The sequence below is a fragment of the Oncorhynchus tshawytscha genome, linkage group LG04, assembly GCF_018296145.1.
Source record: "Oncorhynchus tshawytscha isolate Ot180627B linkage group LG04, Otsh_v2.0, whole genome shotgun sequence".
Taxonomy (NCBI): Eukaryota; Metazoa; Chordata; class Actinopteri; order Salmoniformes; family Salmonidae; genus Oncorhynchus; species Oncorhynchus tshawytscha.
In genome coordinates this window covers 63,095,620-63,118,995 of record NC_056432.1, presented here as the reverse complement: position 1 = coordinate 63,118,995, position 23,376 = coordinate 63,095,620, and the positions used below count along the sequence as shown (strand labels likewise).

Below are 23,376 nucleotides of genomic sequence, written 5' to 3'. Positions count from 1 at the left end.
CTCCTCCCTTCATAATGTTAAAACATGTTTTGGATGGACAACTAGGGTAAGGCCATGGCGCATTTGATTAATGATTATTTATGTTAATCTTGAAACGTAATTAGATTGGTGTGCTTGTGATTTTGCCTTTTCCAATCTTTCACGGTATGGGAAATTCATGTTGTCTTTCTGTCTCTTCTGAGCAAAACCAAAAATTTGATCAATGCAAAAATCGAACGAAAACCAAACATCAGAGGGTGGGGAAATCAACTAGACAAAGGAAAACGTATCATCTATCTTTATTAATATAGATACCAGCAGGTTTACATAAATATAATTGCAAGAGTATACAAATGCCCCAACAAAAGCAAAAAGACATTTTTATATAGATTCATTTTTTTTTTAAAGGTAATATTTAACAGTTGTTCACACAGTAGCTAAAAACACATAGGTGATATGCACTCCCCATACCTATAACCTGTCAATGCTATCAACAGGTTCATTACTATCCTACTAACCTCATGGAAACAAAGCAGACTTTCACATCAAACCAAAGCCAGACAGGTTAAGGGGACACAAACAGAACAGTGTGTGAACAGACTGACTGATGACATTTACAATAAAAACAAAACACACATGATGAAAATTCTGAATGACAACTTTGTTTGAATTAGGTGAAATATGTGTTGGTCTTGACTGACACAAGCCCAATCATAAAAATAAAAACAAATCCCGGTGGCACACAGTATCAATACTATTTCAAAAAGTTACATAAATAATTAACATAATTACAATATTTCGTTATAGTTTCCCCTTTGCAATGAACAATCAAGAGAGGCTAGATAGATAAAATATATATTAAAAAAGTAACAGATATACATTTATATTGAATCAAGCTGCATAGCAGTTTGAGACAAAACTTAAATTGCAACGACGTGAAACAAATGCAATTCATATTTTCGTGAAAATAAATCAGATGCACAAGAACTTGCACAACACTATACATTTATCTGGTCACTCATTTCTGTACGGCATTTGAAGCACACAAGTCGTATGGCTTGCAAGATACTAGTTATCAAGGGCTAATAACCACTGACAATAGTGTCACAGCGGTGAATAAAATAGGCAACACTGGTACAAGATAAATCTGGTCTCTACTATAAAAAGTTTGTCAAGGCACAAGTATATCATCCAATGTACTGAGCAATACTTCTAAAATATATTTGCTGTACGCTGTGATGTCATAAATCATTGGTTAGTCTGGGTGCAAATATGGTAAAAATATAGATGAACTTTCAAGGTGACCCCTGCATTTCTGTAGTCATTGGTTGAGTAGGAAAAGTCGTTAATTTTTAGGTCTTCAATAAATTAAACCTTTACCGGCACAATAAAGTATAGCGCCACTCAATTACAAAGACTCATGTCGTCATCAATGTAAAACATGTAGCCTACTTGACAAATATTTTTGTCAAAGCTCATACTACATGGGATATTCATGGGTTACATTTCAAAATAGGTATTTCTTTCCTCAATATCCTTATGCTTGAAAATAACAATAATCTTATTGTGTATTCATAACACAAAACATTAACATGTTGCTAACAAAATATTGTATGTATACTATATATAAAGAATGTACTTTATCATTGAAATTGGTCCAATGTTGAGTAAGGTGGCCTGATTAGCAACCTGCTCTGGTTGAGGTAACAAACACATTCTGTGTTTGGAGTTTTTTGTAAACCCTATTAACAAATATTTAATAGATGCTGTTTTAACTGTCTGTATGGCTTTATAACTGGCATAGTTGTCCAATAACTTCCTGCTCTTTCCTTATTCAAGAGGTGAAATAAGTTGTAGATGTGACAGTATAGGTTAAATGTTTCATGGATGATATCACAAGGGTTTGACTTTAAACTATCAGATTTGGACAAACATACTGTACAATTGATCTCAACCTGGCATACGGAAATCTATCAAAGGGAAGAAAACAATGTACAGGAATGTACATGTGACTCAGTGTACATGTTACATTTTAACTCCCTCAATCATAAAGTTGTATCCCTGTCCTCACATCTACAAGGAGAAGAAAAGCTTCACTGACAGATATGTCACACAAGACCACAGCCAACTACAGTTTCAACAGGTGGGGAAGGGCCAAATCCACATAACTAATATTAATACAATTACGGAGTTAAATCAGAACCAAACTTGTACATCAAGTCATTTGTAGCACAAATATGATTGTGGGACACAATTTAGACAATATCTAAAACAAGAAATACCAAATAAATTAGATATGATTTCTGAAAAGATGTATTAGAACTACACCAGTAAAAAAGATATGATAAAATATTTGTAAATATGATAAAAATTCACAAATACTCATGACTACTGGAAACAAAACTACTAGTATTTCACAAGAGTTGAAGAAGGCCAATCACAGACAGCTCTTTTCTCCAAAGCAACTTAACGGTTCATTCTTCATGAGTAGGGTCCCTTTAAATATCTAAAAGAACACAGCTCAAGCTCTGGGATGGGGAATATGGGGCCCCACCAATCACATTACTAAAAATAATTTAAATACTTTCCATTTAAAAAATCTGCTTGTTTTTAAAGTGAAAAAAAGTAATGATGTTAAGAACACACAATAAAATACAACACTAAGAGAGAAAGATGGAGGCACTCAACGAAGCTGTTATTGTTGTCATCAGAGACCAGCCCCTTGTTCATGTGTATACTCAGATTCAGACAAAAAACAAGACACAATCTTACTGTTGGCTCCACTCCAGCCCAATACTCACATGTAAAGAATAAAAGCACAAACCAGTTTGGCAGCAGTACAGGTGTAGGGTCTTAATTTGAGCCAGTTTGCTATAGCAGAAAAATAATCCTGCAGCAAAAGGAAATGTGAATTATTCTGTGGATTATAATTAATGGACATTTTTGTAGAGGTTGATACATTTTTCATTAGGGTAAATCAAGTCTGAAATTTCAAAGTTCGAAATTTGACACACAAGCGAGCTGTGTGTCAAGAAGCAGAGCGGCTTGGCAGAGTCGTGTTGCAGTTGCAGAGTTGCAGCGATGGTACAAGACTAACTACCAATTGGATATCATGAAATTCGGGGTAAAAAGTACAACAAAAGTATATACAAAAATTATAAAATACAAATAATAATAAAAAAGTTTTTCTTCCAGTGCAGGAAAATTCTCAGCAACAAAAGATCATACATTAAGATCATACATCTGTATATCACGCCTGACACTAATAATCCAACTACAAACAACCATTCATGCTCAAGGCAAAACAGATAACTGCTCCAGTCACTTTCACCACTTTCGTCCTGTCAAAACATGGCGAGTCTCAAACGACAAATATGAACACACCAATCAATATGAGCCATAAAACTGGCCATTCATGAAGACGAAAAAGGAGGCTGTGACTTGAGGCCTTGACTCAGGTCCTGGGGTGGCCCACTGTAGGCAAGAGAGTTGGTATTTTACAGTAAGACAAACATACGGAAAACTCCTCTCTGATCTATGGATAAAAGTCCAGTTTGTGCGTGCCAGATGTTAGCTAATACAAACATCTTCCATGGAGACATCATCACAAAACAACACATTATCTACATTTGCAATAGAATGATACAAATAACAATATACTCTTTAATTACATCAGACAACCGTGCACACTGGTATATAGTACACATATATGGTTCTGATTTATTCAAAATGTAGGCCTATTTAATTATGTAGACTGGAAATTAATAATTGAAAAGCTGGATGATTTTTTTCTCTTGATCCACATTGACCCTAATCTAGAGCATCTCTCGTACTACAGAGTCTAATCAGGGAAAGAAATCCATGGTGTAATACTCAAATATTTGGAGTTATTCTCATGAATGGGTAATGGGAAGATGGCTGCCAATAAGAAACTGGTATTTCATGAAAGGAACAATAAAAAAACTAAAGCCATAACTCAAAACACATGCATGAGTAATAAAGTTGTCGAGATGTACTGACTAAATAGCTGACTAGCGAATGCATAGGCCAACTTAATGAGTAACTGGCCACAATCTGAAAGCATCGTAAAGTGCTGAAAGAACTAAAGTCAAAATATATTACAAAGGTTTATTTTTCATGAATTGTATATTTTCTTTTGCTATTTCCTAAAATACTTTTAATATCGTATAAAAAGGACAACAATGCGTTCTAAACAATTGTGAGCCCACACTCTGGTCCTGGAGAAGACAGAATGCTGTGCTAGCTTCCACCACCATCCTTATAAAACCACACCGCAAAGTGCTGCTCTGAGAACTGATGAGTTAGCCAAACATTACATAGTGTCATGTTTCATTAAGAGCTGGAGGCGACTAGCTGCGAGATACAATGACAGTTGTGGGGTAACTACAACCTATGTCCTATTTTGAGGTCCAGGTTTAGATGCAGTGGAGGACTGGTACCCCGCTCGGCGCCACTGTGGAGCATCTACACATGAAGACTGTCCTTGGAGAAAAAGGCCGCTGAGGCTTACATGTAACTTGGAGTTCGGACAGGAGCCCACCATTGAGTTTGTTTTCATTCTTATGCCGTCTGTAATGGGGGTCCACACCGGGGTCTTCTGCCATCTGCAATGGGGGTCCACACCGGGGGTCTTCTGCTGTCTGTAATGGGGGTCCACACTGGGGGTCTTCTGCCATCTGTAATGGGGGTCCACACTGGGGTCTTCTGGGCTCCTAAAGGGAGGGGCAATTACATGTTTAAAGACATAGAAGCATGTAAACAGTAGTCAGTGATACAAATTGGAACTAGAATTCCAAATGGTTAATCCTGCTTTCTGAAATACCCTCAAAGATGTTTAAAATGAACAACGAAAGTACAACTGTTTTAAACACATTGTTAAAACAAACTTTTTAACATGTTAATAGAAAGATGAGCATTCACCTGAAACCTATAGCAGGCCTAGTAGGAGCGAGTGAGGTTGTTGCCCTGCTCCTGCAGGCTGACAAGCAGGTCATCTATCTTCTCCATGTTCTGGGAGGCGGTCATGCTGTTCTGCATGCTCCCTGACTCAGACATGGACTGGTTGAGCAGCGACTGGATCTGGGCCTCGCTCTCTCTCTGGTTCTGACCAGACTGACTGATGGCAATGATCTGATCAGACAGAGTGGTTCCAGGAGAGGTTATCAGCTGGCCACACTCTGTATGGGGAAGAAAGGGGTAGTCACTGACTACATGCCACATGAAATGCTAACGAAAACCAAACAATGTCATACGCTTTTCTGGAGCATATTAAAAAAAATATGACATTTGATAAAAGGACAGATCACATAATCATGAATCCTTACCATTCTGAATCCCAAAGAGGAAGAGGCCTGGCTGCTGGGCCTCGCTGGGCTGGTTGAGGCTCCCACTGACTGCTGTCTGGAACAGAGACCCTGGCTGCTGTACGGGGGAGGAGGTGGTGGTCTGCAGGCCTGCCACCCCATTCTGAGTGCTGAAGATGCCTGTCTGCGGGAGTTCCCGGGCAGCCATGCAAGCCTGCAGGGCAGACATGTTGGATTGGGGCATGAAGAGAGAGACGGGCTGCTCTGGGCCGTTGTTGGAGTTGGTGATCAGCTGCATGGGCTGCTGCTCTTGGAACAGGCTGTGATGGCGAGGCTCTGAGGGGTTCCCCACCACCTGGCTCTGGTCCTGGAAGGCCATGGGCTCAGAGGATTCCTGCTGGCTAACAGTCACCATGTTGGCCTGAGAGAACAGCATGGAGGGGTTTTGGGGCTCCTGAGAGTTCAGGCTGCTGCTGCTCATGGGGGGCATCTGGCCCTGGCCACTAAACAGCAGACTGGGGGGCTGCTCTGGAGTGGAGAGGTGTTTGCTGCAGAACAGTAGGCCAGCCTGCTGCTGCTGGGTCTGAGAGAGAGTGTTTGCAGGTGGATGAGGGGAGATGTTCTGAAACATAGAATTCTGCTGAGGTGGCTGAGGCTGGGGGGGCTGCTGCTGCTCCATGGGGGTCCCCTGCTGGATAGGAGAAAGCTGGGTCTGAGCCTGGAACACTGACTGGGGCTCAGGGGCAGAGGTCTGCAGGGCACTGAGGAAGGCCAGCTGCTGCTGCTGGCTGCCACTAGCGGAGAGCTGACCAGGCAGGGCACTCTGGGGGAGGAACAGGTTGGCGGCAGAGGGGGGCTGCTCTGGGGAGAGGCTGGTCCTACTCAACACTGTCAGGGTGTTCTGGAAGAGGGTTGCCTGGACCTGCTCCTGGGTGGGAGAGGCCTTCTGAGTGTGGAACAGCGCCCCCTGTGGGTCCTGTGCCTCAGCCAGGGGGCTGGGATTATGGAAGAGGGGTGGAGAGGGATGAGAAGGGGTCTGATGGAGGAAGTTGGTCTGAATGGACAGGAGCTCATTGGCTTGCTGAAAGAGTGCTGCTTGCTGCTGCTGTTTCTGTTGTTGCCTCTGCTGCTGTTGGGCCTGCTGAAAGAGGGAACCATGGTTCTGCACCATGCCCTGCTGGGAACCCTGCTGTTCAGTGTTCTCACCTAGAGAACCGCCCTGAAATATGTCACACTGCATTGGCATCTGTGATTTAAACAGCTCCTGCCGCAGGTTCTCCAACACATGCTGTTGCTGTTGTTGGTGTTGAATTTGTTGGTGTTGAATTTGTTGGTGTTGAATCTGTTGCTGCTGAATCTGTTGCTGCTGAATCTGTTGCTGCTGAACCTGTTGCTGCTGAACCTGTTGCTGCTGAACCTGTTGCTGCTGAACCTGTTGCTGCTGAATCTGTTGTTGTTGCTGTAGTTGCTGTTGCTGTAGTTGCTGTTGTTGCTGAATTTGTTGCTGCTGTTGTTGCTGAATTTGTTGTTGTTGAATTTGTTGCTGTTGTCGCTGTTGCTGCTGGCTGCAGTACCCTTTTGCCTGCAGTTGTCTCACTGCTTGTTCCAGTTGGGCCACCTCGTCTGGGGGGAATATGGGCAGCTGGTGCTGCTGGGGGGCAGGTTGAGGGGCCTCCACTTGTTGACTGAGCCTCCCTACCGCCCCAGCATTGTTGCCAGCCCTGTCCTGACCAAGCCCCTCTCTGGGCTCCAGGAGGAACTGCTGAGGCCCAGTTTGGAGTAGAGAGTCTGCAGGCACGGGGAAGGAGTTGGTGAGTGCAATGTCCTGCTTCTGTATGGTGCTCAGGGCCTCTGCACTGTTGAAGACTGCTGTTTGGGATTCGGCAGGGTCCTTGGCAGGCCGCGGCAAGGAGTTGGAGAACGGGCTGTTGTTGGGGGGAAGGTTAGAACTCATGTCCAGCGTCTGCTGGGCGGAACACATGACATCGGGGGTCTGCTGAGAATACAAAAAACAGATGATACCTGCTAGCTTTTCATATATATTGGGGGAAAGATCGATATGGTTCATATGGATATGATTCTACTATTTAATGAGGCATTATCACAGCCAAGGCTGGGAATCCATTTGTAGAGCTTTTACCTTGAACACGCCAGCAGAAGGGAGGTTGCTGGAGACCTCCATTGGAGTGACCTCTTCTCTCTTCACAAGAGGCAACATTGGGGGCATCAAGGCACCATCAATTACTGTAGGGGCATGTAGGGACAATGTTACAATTTTGTCATACAGGAAGGAGTACACACGCACACACACACACACACACACACACACCTATGCATTACAAACAAGAACACACCATACAGCATGGTAGAGATATACTATACCTTTCATCCGTTGATCAAAAGGGCAGGGCTTGCCTGGAGATGGAACTTCTTTCTTCACAGATATGTCCACTGAGACGTACACAGATAAGCAGGTTGAGTTAAGGACATGCAAATCAGATGACCTTATTCTTCATACCCAGTCTCATTCTCCCTCGTCTGCATGTCAGGTTTTCATATACAAAAAATATAATATGAAATGAAACTGTATAGAGTGAAAAACAATCAGGACTAAATCTGTATGACTTGACTTTTTGGATAGGGCGCTGCCTAATCCGGTATCATGTTTAGTACATACTGTATATAGAAGGGCATTTTTGTTTTTAGATGGATCATCTACACTTCCATGTTTTGTTTCATTGTTTTAGTTCCTTTCCCTGTCACTTCCTGCCCGCTCATTGATAGTTCGTGCCACAGTGCCCAAAGGACGTTTTGATGCCTGGAAGTGATGAGGAAAAAGGAGGAGACAAATACCCCCCTGTTCCCAAGTTGACATGGCTTCCTGTACTAAAGACTGTAATGGTAAATTTACAGCAGGCTAGATGATATATCCACCTAATACAGTTGTCGTGGTAGAGTAATGGTTGTAATTTACACTGGCCGAAGACATGGTCTGAGGAAATGTTGTTTTGGTCCTAATGTGGCGCAGAAGGTGAAACAAAAGATCATTTGTTCATGGACTTATCACAGACCTGGTTCTGGAGTGTATGTAAAAGGCTGCACGTCGTGGGATCGGCCAGCATTGGTCACCACGTAGATTCCCACACACACTGCAGACGCGATGGCTGGGTTCTGGTAAGGAGGAACCTTCACAATCAAGTGATTCTGAGGGGAAACGCATAACAGACAAATCGACTTAGCTAACAGAAATGTACAGTAGCCCCAGTCTTATAATTACATACATCAAGTCATGTGACAAACGTGTCAACATCCCTTATAAAACAGGCGCAAGCGCAAAATTACTTAGATTAAATAATCAAGTGATGTCAGCACAATGTAGAGTTGAAAGAGAGAGAGAGAGCCACAATGGACATAATCCTGGCACAGACGATGAACTGGAGACTCCATACGTCATCAACTAGTTCAGATGTGCAACACCTTTCAAACTTTGCTGACTAGTAGAAGGTGTGGCGATGATTTACAGAGTTTGCCTGGTTACACATGGTTACAAATTGTGAATAACATGTGAAAGACATCTAAACACCCCAGGGCTCAGGCAACTGATTGAGGCTTAGCTAACGAAGCTCTGACCCTCTGGCTCCCAAGGGCAAAGGTTTATGCAGGACTGTTGAGACCTACTTACCACCGTGGCTCACAGTAATTAGGTGACAAAACAATGAGGCCATTCACCTCCCTGAGTGAGTAGCAATTTAAGATGATTACATCTAAACCTACAAATCTCAAATGGCTGCTGTTATCTAATCACCCTGTTAAATCATTAGCATGAATCATTCTAGGACCATTTGATTTGATTTGATTTGATTTGGACCACAATAAGCAGAGAATAAGCTTATTTACCTGGTGAAACAGCTCCATGTCAATTTCAGCCTCTGCCTTCCAACACTTCTCATCTTAGGGGGGAAAACAATGAACGGTTTCATTAGTATGGTAGGTAAAGGAACAAATATAAATGTTTTTCATTATTCATATACTGTAAGGACTTGGATTTCAGACAATAATTGGTTGTGTAGACCTACCTGATACATTTTCCTGGAATATGACTTTGGTGTCCTTGAGGAAGTTCTTCCCAATGATGAAGACCTCCTCACCCCCCCTCACCGAGCAACTGTGGAGGGACTTCTTCAGAATCTCAGGCACCCCTGCAGGCTGGGCTGTAGACAGGACACCAACAGACCGTCAGGCTCTGAGTTCTGCTTGACCTAGCTTCTTTAACTAATATTCTGTCACGAGTACAGAACTGCTGGCCTTCTCGGAGGAACTAGGGGAAGCTGACAGAAAAGCTTAAACCAATTGCTCAAGAGTACCTTGTGATTTCTTGGAAGGCACATGTGTAATCGTGGGGAAATAGTAATTGTGCTTTAATTGCTTTGCCAGGAAAAATGTGAGCTGAGCTGGTGTTTAAAAAATGGTGTGTATGTGCATGTACTTGAGATTTTAAGTACATTTGTTTTGTTATTTTACAGTATATGATCATTAACCAGACAGTAAAATGACTGTACTATAGGTAAAGTTGACACTCTTTGCAGTCCCCCTTTCTCACAGGCAAATAGAAATCCCCAAGTTTCTATAAACAACAAGCTCAGACTCCTCCCACTCCTCCTCCCTCCCCAGTTTTCACAGGCCTTCCACACTCTCACCACCCCGCTCCACAACACACACAGACAGACGCCATTGGAGATTTATATGTTCTGGACAGATTTTTGCTTGGTCGGATTGCACTCTGGCATTGTAAACAAAAAAGTCCACACCTCTTTCACCGGCCTTTCTTTCTCTCCCTCGTTTTTTTGGAGTTCTGCTTCTAAAACCACCGACAAATAGAATTTCTTATACCCCAGAGCAGTCTTTCCTGTTTTTGCCACTCATAGCCACACGCTATGCCCACAACGGGAGGAACACATGATGCTGAAGAGAGTCTATAGACATGGTCTCTGAAAATGTACTTAAATTAGAAAATGATCTGCTAAGCATACATAACGCATTAGAAATGGAACTTCTAGACTGAATCAACTCTTCAAAGTGTCCAAGTCTTCAGCGTGGAACTTAAAAACGAGATGAAAACAATAAAACAAACCTATATTACAAATGCTCGTAAGACTATCCAGTCAAATTTTGACAGTAACGGCTCCCAATGGAGACTTCATTATTTACATCATTGTCCTGACCCAAGCTCCTTTTCATTTTCCTCCTGTCCACCCAACCCCCTGAATGAACCTCCCCCTAATCCCCTGGTGACGTGCGTCAGCTCTAAGCTCCGACAGCGTTCCTGAGAGAACTCCGGTGGGCAGATGCTATGAATAACCTAAAGCCACTCACTGCACAGGATGGGGGACGACGGTGTCTGTAACGTGAGCACCGAGCCGTCCGGCCTGGAGATGTTGACCCGAAACACCAGCCTGGCACGCGTGCTCTTCTTTTTGGAGCCGGCCACCCCGATACGAGCTTCCACATCAGCGTTACGCAGTTTCAGGATCCCCACACAGTCCACCCTGCAGAGAGAGACACACACAGCACAGATGTTAGACTGGCAAGCAGGCCTGCTGAACAAGGCCCGAGCGGCTGCAACAGCCCCCAAAGCACTCCCATTGGAGATCTACTAAGAGGAGCAGTCTCCAGTATGTGTGATTTTACAGAATTGCAACAGCTATGGCAATAAGCAGATACATACGCCAGGGTCATATTATTGCTGGGGTCCAGGGACACTTCAATGACAGTGGTGCCCTCTATGTCCACCTCCTTGCAGGCTGTAGTGTTGCGCCCCGTCACCCTGCAGGCCTGGTAGAACCCATGTGGCTTCACACGCCCAGCGTCATTACCCACAAACACCTGCAGCACCACTGCCTCATTCACACCCTCCAGCTGTGGACAAGAAGGAAACAAAGAACACTCAAATCAGAAAATAGCACAGCTGCTCCAAAGTCAACTCTACCTATTTTTGTAAGTCACTAGAGAATTTTGAGCGTGGAATATATTGTGCAAGTGGGGTGGAGCTAAAATAACATACAAAGGTGAATAGACAGTGGCAGCTTTCTGCTTAGTAAGATGATATCTAATAGCATTCTATGATAACAGAGCTGTCACTGCACAACTGTCTGTTTTGCTGTCTACTTTGAGAGTAAAACATTTGAAATATGGAATACATTGCTGATACTGAGATATGACAAAGGAATGCAAACAAAGTCACGATTTGCGGTTGTAATCATTTCAAGAGAATAATGATAGTTACCTCTTTTCTCGGTGGACAAGAAAATCTGTTGTGTTTATGTAGTTTATATACTATATTGTATTTAGCAGGCACATTTATCCAAAGCGACTTAGTCATTCATTCATGGGAATTGAACCCACTATCCTGGCTTTGCAAGAGCCATGCTCTACCACCTGAGTGCTGCCTTCCAAGGTGTGTTGTAACCGCTAGCTATTAAACCTTGTTTCATAAAAAGAAAATAACCTGGGGTTGATATGTTGCATCACTTTTTATACAAGTTTCTACATAGCCTGTGACAATCACTGAATCACTGACTTAAGAATGTTAAGCCAATGTAGAGGTGTTATGTAACAATGAGTATGGAGCAGGTTGATGGTGACATTTGATAAAGGACAGATAAAGGCATACTTTCAAAGGGGTAGAGTCAAAACAGTGACACGTGTATGGGGCACTGACCATCCACAAAAAGCCCTAGAGGCCACAGCCCCCCTGGTCCTGGTGCTGGTTTAAGGCGTACCTTTAGGGTAGGGAAGCCCTGCTGAGTGCGGTCCTTCACTGACCCCCTGCTGCCCTCAGTCAGGTAGCGGGCTCTGTGCTGGGTCTCAGGCTGGACCAGGATCTTCAGCTCCTTGCACTCACTCTTCTGAGGGAACTGGCTCGCTAGGGTCCCACATTTCTGATGGGTTGTTTGGGAGCCATCTGCCGAACTGCAAGACAGACTGGTTAGGTACTGTGTAAGCCCAACAGCTCCTAAACAACCTACATTGAAACACGCAACACTAACAACAATACACTTCCACATATATTTAATGCAGGGGACTGTTTCCTTTCACTCATTCACAGCACTGTCCCCTGCTAACCCTAACCCTGCCTGTGACCTTGTAATCATTGGGGACTGAGGGCCGCACAACCTGGTGTTGGGTGGCAGTGGCAGCAACCCTCACCTCCACTCCTCCTCTCCGCTCCTCCTTGTGTTCATTTATGTAAGGGGAGGAAAGATCAGCTCCACTGTTGGCACCAAGCTTCCTCTCAGTGGAAGAGAACTTGACAGGACTTGGAGACCATCCACTTACTATCAAAGTTCCAGCCAAGCTGTGACCCCCACCAGCAAATATCTGTGTGTGTTTGTGTGTGAGTGAGTGTCAGTATGTGTGTATGGTGGAGCATAGGGGGTATTCGGAACTGGAGAGCAGCAGGGGACTAGTGAGGGATCCCCAAATAGCTGCCATGGTTTCCCAGTGACACTAGTGAGCAATGCAGAGTTTGGAGGCTCACTACCAAGCAGGGTCCATCAGAACCTCTTAGGAGATGGACTTATTGGTTTATTTAATCTGCTCTGCTTTCTCAACACTTTTCAAAGAGGCTCAGTGTGATTCACCATGGCTGACCATTGTTTGTGCTGTGGTATCCTGCCCCTCCCTAGCCTCTGATCTGCCAGCTCTTCTTCAAGCACAGACAAACCAGTGGTTTGGTTCGATTTCCACTTGTGGTATAGGGGTTTACATATCTTAACAATGGGAATAAGTATGGAGCAAATTTAGATAAACTTCTTCAAAATCAGGCAAGGTATGAACAGTTCTGTTGAGATGTCCATTCAATAGTAGTTGTAATGGTATAAGTTTATAAGTGTTTTTCGATGAATTAATAATTTTATGACATTTAACTTGTCTTAATGTATTTCTAAATGTATTTCCATTCTGTGTTCCAGACAAGATTCAAACTGAAAACGGAAACTCAACCAAAGTCCATAGAGCCATCTCAGAGATGTAAAAGAACAGGAAAGTTAACTCTGCAGACCAAAAGGAAGTAAACAGTAGGCTAGATATGTTTCCACATGGGCTAATTTCACTGTAAAAGAGATCTAGGGGCACCCACCTTCCTTTGGTACAGGCCTTGCTGTCTGAGCCCAGCTGTGAGAGCACAAAGTGAGGACCTTTGGCACTGTCTGCATCAAACACATCCATGCTGGCCTCCTCGGCCGAGGCAGGCTTGGGCCCGGGTCGCTGGCGGGGGGTGCGCTTGCGCGACTTCCGGGGCACCTCTGTGTTGTCGTTGTAGGAGCTGGAGCTGACGATGCTGAAGTTGGAGGCGGAGTCATCCATCCAGATGCTGTTGCTCAGCTCGGAGTCCTGGAGCTGATCCTCCTGGCAGGACATGCGGCTGTCGTCAAACAGGTCCTCGGGCGGAGGCGAGATGTTCAGCACCGTGCGCCGCTTGGAAGGGGTCATCTGGTGGTGCTGCTGGGCCTCCTGGGATGCCCCCCCTCTTCCTCCTCCACCTAGGGATCCAGCCCCTCCTCCTTTCTCGCCGCCAGCCCTTCCGCCACCAGTACTCCCACTGTTGCCAGTCCCGCCCTCGGCGCCAAGCATCTCCGCCACCGCTCTGCTACTTACACCTTCGTCTGGAGCGGCGATGCCGGTATGAGCAGAGGTGTGGTCGGTGGCTGAAGTACTGGAGTGCATGGTGGAGCTGGAAGAGGTGGGAAAAGCACTGCGAGGGCCTCCCATGGTCATAGAAGAGGAGACGGTGGTGGCATCTACAGTGTATATAATTAGACAGTAAATAAATGCATCTCAACCAGCATTGGCTAGCAGTCCCATTCAAGCAGCGAAATTTGTGCATAATTGTTTTTTTTGTTTTTTTTTCCTTTTCTTTGGTCATCCAATTATAATTTTCCCTTTTCTTTTATTGCATCATGATGTGTGAGTGTGTCTATGTGTGTGAGAGTGTATGTAGTGTGTTCTAACACAAAAAAATGGGGGAAAAGAGTCATATTATAGGACATAATATACATGGAAAGTCATGCATTTTCTGACATGAATATCTAATTATCTGAAATTGATACGTAGAGAGTTTCTAATTCAATCTGCAAAAAAATTGTGTCCCAGAACGTGCAGTAATCCAATTCTCTAGCCATCTTTCAGTGACACTGGACCTTGATTTTCAATAGCATTTGCCATGAACAGAAATTAACTGGGAAATCTACACGTAGAGGGATGTTCAAATGAAATGAAGATTATCTGGTGTGTAAGATGATGCGTGCCAAATAGAGCTTTTTCTCATACAGGTTCAAACAATTTAGTTGGGACTGAACGTAGCCACAGAGACAAAATAAACAAGCTTCTGACCTATGAAGCAGAGAACTGCAGACCATTTTATATGCAGACACTCCCTGCTTCAGAGGGAACTTCCTGGAATAAAAACGAGACAGCGAATGAGCAATAAGAGCTGAACATTCAAATGTAATTAAAAAAAAAAAAAAAACTGTTGAACAAAAAGAATATGTGAAAATGGAACCGTCATTCAAGGGTCTCGTTCTATTCCTGCTCAATATGTTTTTCTGAATGTCATGTGGAGTATGTCATGTGGAGTACATTTCAAAAGCATTCCTAGTTATCAGGTCCTCAATGCAGGGTACAGTAGAGTGCAGCTTCAAGCAGGTGCAATGGCAGATGCTGCATGGTAGATTGTCATCTTCCACTTCTGTGAAAACAAACTGGATAGTTTGGCTACTGGCATAAAAGGGCGACAAAAAACATGGGAGTTGGAGAAAGCTTATGACACCCCATGGTAGGAAATAAACACGCAATACCCGACTGTCTACTCAAGATGATATGATGGAAGAAATGGAAGCCTTTGGTGGCCTAAGGGCCTAGCCCTAGGCTAAGGTCTGAGCATGGAGGTGAAATCCTGAAGACTGCTGCAGGAGAAAGGGAGAGGAGAGGTAGACAAGCTATCCTGATTTGTAAAACCTTTATCGCTACTGTGAATTCAACATGTCAATAAAAACAATGAAAAATAAGAGGTGCAACTAAGCGGCACATCATTCGAAACTGTAGCTACAGTGCTTTTGACTGAAAAATAAGATAGCTTTTTGTTGGCAATCGGAAGAATGCCAGATATCTATGACTCATTACAAGCCAATGTGGTGCATTGTCTATGAAGAAATTCCAGTCACTTTACATTCCACCCACAAGCCCTCTCCCTTTTCCCATTCCAAATGCACTCATATGTAGGAACTATCCCTTACTGCAACAATATGGAACATCATTAATTTTTCTCAAATTAATTTTAGTGGCTAAACTATTTGAATTTATTGAAGAGTAGCCATGATAAAAAGAAGAAATGTATAAAGCCATACATCTATTTATGCTCTGATGAACAGGAATGCTTTCAAAACATACAGCACATTGTATGGATTTCTGCAAACAGAAGCAATCTAGCAAACAGACAAAAAACTTCCACCTGATTGCAGATGGTAGGGAGCAGCTATTTTACCCAATAGATTATAATTAAATGTTTTATTCAAGAGACAGGAATAATTTTAGTTCGATTGGTATCGAGCAAGACAGCAATTTGTTCCCCATGGCAGCAAGACAGCAATTTGTTCTCCATGGCAGTTGTAAGCTTCCTCCCACAGAACAAAAAGAACTAGTTCCATTTTCACAACCATGTAATATCAAATGAAAATCAGTTTTAAAACAAGAATAAACATAACAGAACAGTGGATTTGAAATGCTGAAGGATTAGTTAATTACAAAATGATGTCAAGTACAAAATCTAAATATGACACATTCCTTTGAAACACATTTCATGATGTGCTGTTCATGCAGATTTGTGGAAGCGTAGCAAACATGAGAAACGTACAGGCCCTGCTAAGATTGGAACCGCAGTGAATGATTTGCAGCCACTTTGAGCGCCCTCTCACCACACTTAAAAACACTCACAGAAACTGGAGAAACAAAGGCCTCAAAGAAACCCAGTCCAGTAAATCTCTCCAGCTTTGTAAAGGTTCACAGCTCCCTCCAGACTTATGTATATGGCCTAAAAGCTTTCTGTAGACTACTGTACATTGGCAAATATGCCTGAGTAAATGGTCCCATCCGTGAGTTGTGTACACATTTCAAACAACTGCCCTTTTATGTCCTGCTGTCTGTCCAGAGGGAGGTAATCTAGTTTTTTCTCATATAAAACGAGTTGCCCTGCTCTGAGTGTAATGAAACTAAAGACAACCGTGTAATAAACGTCAGGACAGCAAACGCTGCGGGAGAGAATGAAATCCCTCTGTTATTGGCCTGTGCTGTGGAGCAGTAGAACTGTTGGATAGAATCTCCCTCTACGTCCCTCCCTCTACCACGCCCCCATTAGCCTTCTAGTCTAAACACGCAGGGCTGATTGTTTGTTTAAAATGTAGCCAGGTCTTAAAGAAGAGAAAACCCAGAGACACCTACAGGGAGGACGGAGGAGAGCACTGCTGCATCTCTTTATCCAGGGTATAAATCATTTAAAATCAGGAAGTCTGATTTATCACAGGAGAAAGACACCTGGCCACAGAAAGAGGCATTTATCACATAAACCTTTTAACCCCTGTTGTTAAGCCTCTTTAAAGCATAATGTGTCTTTTGGTCATCATCATGTCAAGTTAAGACTATTTCTGGACTAAAAAGCACTTTCATTGGAGAGTCTTTTTAATTCAGGAGTATGCTTAATCTGGGTCCAGGAAATTGGCCCTCGTAAAGCATTGCCTGGTGTTAAACCTTTTGATCTTGACAAACTATTATACCTGTAAACCGCACAGTACATCTGATAACCTTGAAATGCTGAGCGCCAGGTGGTAATGAAGACAACCTGTTCAATAGGAGCCCATCCATTCTAATAGAAAAAGACAGCTGGCCAATAGGACAGCTATAACCACCAAAATGGCTGACTTGAAGGGCAGGGATTCAGGATTTATTTCTTGCTTGAATTTTGAGTCATCACCTGCTCCGTTTGTGCATAATACCCTGGCTAACGAAATGCATTGCAATTCAATATTCAAAGGGAGATTGAGGACAAAAGGTTGAAGGCTTCATGTATAATTACTCTGAGGAGGTTTGGTTCCGAGACATCCAGAGGAACAGAGTACAGATAGGTTGAAGCTAGAGAACTTCATACATAAAATTGTGTCAATTATGAACAAATTTTATACAGTGCCTTCAGAAAGTATTCACACAGTAGATGTTACAGCCTGAATTTAAAATTGATTCAATTGAGATTTGTCACTAACCTACACACAATACCCCATAACGTCAAAGTAGAAAAAAATAATATTAACTGCCTTGAGTCGATAAGTATTCAACCTCTGTTATGGCAAGCCTAAATAAGTTCAGAAGTAAAAATTTGCTTAACAAGTCACACAATAAGTTGCATGGACTCACTCTATGTGCAATAATAGCGTTTAACATGATACCGCGCACATACAATTATCTGTAATGTCCCTCAGTCGAGCAGTGAATTTCAAACACAGATTCAACCACAAAGACCAGGGAGGATTTCAAATGCCTCCTAAAGAAGGGCAGACATTGAAATAAAAAAGCAGACATGAATATCCCTTTGAGCATGGTGAAGTTATTACACGTTGGATGGTGTTTCAATACACCCAGTCACTACAAAGATACAGGTATCCTTCCTAACTCAGTTGCCGGAGAGTAAGGAAACTGCCAAAGGATTTCACCACGAGGCCAATGGTGACATTTAAACAGTTAGAGTTTAATGGCTGTGATGGGCAAAACCTGAGGATGATGTAATGTAATCATTAAGGACTGGTTTTCAGGATAAAAAAAATAAAACAGAATGGAGCTAAGCACAGGCAAAATCCTAGAGGAAAACCTGGTTCAGTCTGCTTTCCACCAGACACTGGGAGATTAATTCACCTTCCAGCAGGACAATAACCTAAAACACAAAGCCAAATCTACACTGGAGTTGCTTAACAAGACAGTGAATATTCCCAAGTGGCCGAGTTTTTGCAATGATCAACAACCAATTTGACAGTGTTTAAAATAGGTGTGGAAAGCAGACGTACACAGCTGTAATCACTGCCAAAGGTGCTTCTAGAAAGTATTAACTCAGCGGTGTGAAAACTTATGTAAATTCAATATTTCTGTATTCATTTTCAATAAATTTGCTAAAATGTTTAAATACATGTTTTAATTTTGTCATTATGTGGTATTGCGTGTAGATGGGGGAGAGAAAAAAACTATTTCATACATTTTGAATTCAGGTCTTAACACAACAAAATATGTAATAAGTCAAAGGGTATGAATACTTTCTGAAGGCACTGGAACGATTTGTTTCGGCCATAAAATGGTAGTACCGGTAGTATCACTCAATATATTTAGGCTATTCTTTCCACAAACTCTACCAATTTCCACTTAACAAAAATGCTGAAAGTGGCTGCAAATCACCATGCTCTTAAAACCAATGTGATTATTGCCCAGTCCCAGCAGATGGAGGCAATAATACTCAAGGTGTATTACAGCGTGGACTTAATACATTTTCAAATAAACACAGAACATTTGCTCTTATTGTAAACGCATTACCGAAGACCCATGCCTCCACCTATGGGACCATTGCATGTTCCATCCTAGCCCAAGTTCTGCTTTTCTGTACCCTTAAACCCATGAAGGAAAACCTTTTCTCAACGTCATATTCATCATCTCCAGCACCACCCCAAAATCAACATAAGGGAAAATGGAGCTTTTCTATGTTTTATAGTAAAAAAAGATAGCGGAAGATAAGTGTTTCCAATGACGACATCGGTGTGCATCGTGCGATTGACACATTTTGAGTAGATATTACCTACTAATTGGTTGATGATGTCATTGGAAAAACAGATCTTTATATTTTTTACTACAAAACACAGAAATGCACCTTTTTCCGCATATGTTGATGTTGGGGTGGTGCTGGAGATGATGAATATGAAATCGATGACATTTTTTTGCATTTTATGTCCCTTTAACTCCACTCCTTCTACAATATGTTCCACTACCATTTAAATGCAGAATTAAAGAAACAAAACTTTTGACATCAAAAACTCAGTTGCAATACAATACAAAAAATGGTAAATGCAGTAAATGAAAATAATAAGAAGTCTAAAAGTTTAGACGGACCTACTCAACACCCTGGGTGAATTTTGATGGGTTAAGAGCCCTTGGGACTAAATGTCTTCACTACTGATAGACAGACACAGTACCCCAACCCACCACGACACCTGTGGGGCCCAGCTAAAATGCAAGTTAAATTCATTAATAGCAAAACAACTTGCATCCAATCAACAAAAAAGCAATTCACTTTGTGCATTTGCTGAATATTATTGAAACAAAGAAAGGAAGAACATTTCAAAGGCTTTGTGGAGTATGTTCACTTGTCAATATATTGCTGAGGTGTGTGGATGACGATATTGATCAGGTGCTGTTCAATGTACAGGCTGAGTGTCATTTTGGAGCTTGTAAAATAAAATGCATTTCCACTTTAAACTCATGCAGAAGCTAAGTTGGCACAAGCAAACTCGGACCCTTTAGCATGGGTGGGAAGCAGGAGAAGGAGTGGCTGGGATAGTAAGGTCTGAACTGAACAAACATTCCTAAAGATGAACTGAATGAAATTATGGGCAAAAGTAACATAAGGTCCTTTCCCTCTCTAATGGCTGTTCACCTATAAAAAGACTCCCACTGCAATTACCTACTTAAAACGGAAAAACAGACTCTCTTGTGAACTGCACTACTTGAAATGACCTCCCTTAAATGGCTTGGCATTAGATCCAATTTGGATTTCCTTTTACAAAATGTTTTCCCATATACAGTCATGGCCAAAAGTTCTGAGAATTCCACAAATATTAATTTTCACATATTCTGCTGCCTCAGTTTGTATGATGGCAATTTGCAGTTACTCCAGAATGTTATGAAGAGTGGTCAGATGAATTGCAATGAATTGCAAAGTCCCTTGTTGCCATGCAAATGAACTGAATCCCCAAAAAACATTTCCACTGCATTTCAGCCCTGTCACAAAAGGACCAGCTGACATCATGTCAGTGATTCTCTCGTTAACACAGGTGTGAGTGTTGACAAGGACAAGGCTGGAGATCACTCTGTCATGCTGATTGAGTTTGAATAACAGACTGGAAGCTTCAAAAGGAGGCTGGTGCTTGGAATCATTGTTCTTCCTCTGTCAACTGTGGTTACCTGCAAGGAAACATGTGCCATCATCATTGCTTTGCACAAAAGGGCTTCACAGGCAAGGATATTGCTGCCAGTAAGATTGCACCTAAATCAACCATTTATCAGACCATCAAGAACTTCAAGGAGAGTGGTTCAATTGTTGTGAAGAAGGCTTCGGGGTGCCCAAGAAAGTCCAGCAAGCGCCAGGACCGTCTCCTAAAGTTGATTCAGCTGCAGGATCGGGGCACCACCAGCACAGAGCTTGCTTAGGAATGGCAGCAGGCAGGTGAGTGCATCTGTATGCACAGTGAGGTGAAGACTTTGAGGATGGCCTGGTGTCAAGAAGGGCAGCAAAGAAGCCACTTCTCTCCAGGAAAAACACCAGGGACAGACTGATATTCTGCAAAAGGTACAGGGATTGGACTGGTGTAGTCATTTTCTCTGATGAATCTCCTTTCCGATTGGTTGGGGCATCCGGAAAAAAGCTTGTCCGGAGAAGACAAGGTGAGAGCACTACCATCAGTCCTATGTCATGCCAACAGTAAAGCATCCTGAGACCATTCATGTGTGGGGTTGCTTCTCAGCCAAGGGAGTGGGCTCACTCACAATTTTGCCTAAGAACACAGCCATGAATAAAGAATGGTACCAACACATCCTCAGAGAGCAACTTCTCCCAACCATCCAGGAACAGTTTGGTGAAGAACAATGCCTTTTCCAGCATGATGGAGCACCTTGTCATAAGGAAAAAGTGATAACTAAGTGGCTCGGGGAACAAAACATCAATATTTTGGGTCCATGGCCAGGAAACTCCCCAGACCTTAATCCCATTGAGAGCTTGTGGTCAATCCTCAAGAGGCGGGTGGACAAACAAAAACCCACAAATTCTGCAAACTCCAAGCATTGATTATGCAAGAATGGGCTGCCATCAGTCAGGATGTGGCCTAGAAGTTAATTGACAGCATGCCAGGGCAGATTGCAGAGGTCTGGAAAAAGAAGGTTCAACACTGCAAATATTGACTCTTTGCATCAACTTCATGTAATTGTTAATCAAAGCCTTTGACACTTATGAAATGCTTGTAATTATACTTCAGTATTCCATAGTAATATCTGACAAAAATATCTAAAGACACTGAGGCAGCAGACTTTGTGGAAATGAATATTTGTGTCATTCTCAAAACTTTTGGCCTCGACTGTAGACTGACTGAAAGGCAAGGAAGAAAGTTGACCTCAGACAACAAATAATTAATGCTCATTTCAGACTTCTAAATGGAAATCAATAACATCTTACATCAATTAGAAAAATAAAAAGGGGTGAGCTAATCAACAAAGTAAAAGCAATATGAATTTTGTATGGCCAGAGTTGACTAAAAATAGCCGACATTCCTACATAACAGCTGAATCCAACCTAGAGTGATGCTACATCTCCATTCAGCCATATCTCAAAACGGAGGGAACAGGGGAGAGGACAAACATAAGTAACCAAGCCTTAAAGTTACAGGCAGGGGTGGTAGGACAGGGATAAGAACAGGGATAGGAACATGGAAGTGTGCAGCCGCATAGAGCTAAACAGTAAGGACACTGGCATCAGGGATGTGGTGACAGCCAGGCCAAGCTATAAAAAGTAGCAGGGCAGGCCACGGATGGGTGATGGGAGTAGGGTAATATCACAGCCAGCATGCACCCGCCTTGCAAAGTACAGTAACGGCACAGAACAGTAAAGGTGTAAAAAGGCCAGGGCAGAGATGCTTCAGCAGAGAGCTATATGGCTGGCAAATGGAGGAAGGCTGTGCAGGGATACGGGGAGGGAGAAACTACTTGAACAAAGAGCCAAAGCGATGGGGAAAATTGTCTGGTGTGACCAAAAAAAAATAACCTGAACTGCTGGACAGCCTAAAATTAAAAAGTTGTCCTCATTTGACAGGTAACCAATAGAAACCTACATTTTAATGTCAAAGTATTTTTTCAATACTTGATTTGAAAGATTTGTGGTACAAAATAAAATTCACAAAAAAAGTGAAAAGAAGAAGAGATAGCCAGAAGAAGTAAGGCCAATTTGCAGTAAAACCTACAGTCCCAAATTAAATTTCATGTAAACTGAAAAATACTTCACCTTCCTCCAGCTACAGTCAGTATGTCCCGCCTTGTCTGAGGGCTGCATTGGCTGCATTGAAGCACTGATGTCCGAAGGCAACAGACTTCTGGTTCTACTGAAACTCACTCTAAACCGGGGCACTTTGGTAAGGGGCAGAGTAAAAAGAGCTAAAGTGAATTGCATTTTGAACGTTCAGGTTGTGACAGATTTATCCAGAAAAAGGTGTTTTGTTTTATATTTTTTCCTCTTGCTTTGAATATGATATTGGTTTAATTAACATTTAGGCCTACAGTTGCAAACATACTAGATTCTCTGGATTCCTTATGTGCAAGTACTGTAGTGTACTAGATGTACTATTTAGCCTTACACAGACTGATGCATGGTGTCAGAAGATACTACTTGAACTAATGGTGTGGCAGTAACTGGTTAAGCAAAATAGCTGCAAAACACACAAGTAAACAGTTAGTGATATTTCTGGAATTTTGCAAAGAGTTATCACTGAATTACTTAACATTTTTGGATCTCAAACAATGATTTTGTGAGCAGTACAGAAATGGTTTTGTACCCGGCTTCTGACTTGTGTCTTGTCCCAAAGAGAGATGGTTTGCATTTTTATAACATCTATATTCACAAATGTACAATAACAGACTGGGAGCCAATTGCTATTGTCAATTAATGGGGTACATTTTGCCTTTCGTGATTTAGTGGACCCCAAATAGACAGACTGCCATATTGAAGATAATT

At 42.5% G+C, this 23,376-nt stretch overlaps 1 protein-coding gene across 11 annotated transcripts in view; it reads right to left on the bottom strand.

The window, feature by feature from the left end:
- Positions 1–262: 262 nt before the first annotated feature.
- The window catches only part of nfat5b (nuclear factor of activated T cells 5b), a 52,722-nt gene continuing 29,608 nt past the window's right edge, over positions 263–23,376 (bottom strand). For 4 of the 11 annotated variants that reach the window (XM_042321030.1, XM_042321027.1, XM_042321031.1 and 1 more), the window contains 12 exons: positions 13,441–14,101; positions 12,083–12,272; positions 11,029–11,219; positions 10,677–10,849; positions 9,380–9,514; positions 9,201–9,253; positions 8,375–8,507; positions 7,686–7,754; positions 7,444–7,547; positions 5,325–7,299; positions 4,921–5,177; positions 263–4,712 (listed from right to left, as the gene is read on the bottom strand). In XM_042321030.1, coding sequence (XP_042176964.1) covers positions 4,939–5,177; positions 5,325–7,299; positions 7,444–7,547; positions 7,686–7,754; positions 8,375–8,507; positions 9,201–9,253; positions 9,380–9,514; positions 10,677–10,849; positions 11,029–11,219; positions 12,083–12,272; positions 13,441–14,101 — 3,923 coding nt within the window. In that variant the 3' untranslated portion in view covers positions 263–4,712; positions 4,921–4,938. Of the gene's footprint in view, positions 4,713–4,920; positions 5,178–5,324; positions 7,300–7,443; positions 7,548–7,685; positions 7,755–8,374; positions 8,508–9,200; positions 9,254–9,379; positions 9,515–10,676; positions 10,850–11,028; positions 11,220–12,082; positions 12,273–13,440; positions 14,102–14,693; positions 17,590–22,650; positions 22,773–23,376 lie in introns of those variants that run through there. The other 7 variants (XM_042321033.1, XM_042321032.1, XM_042321035.1 and 4 more) reach the window with 5 other exon arrangements.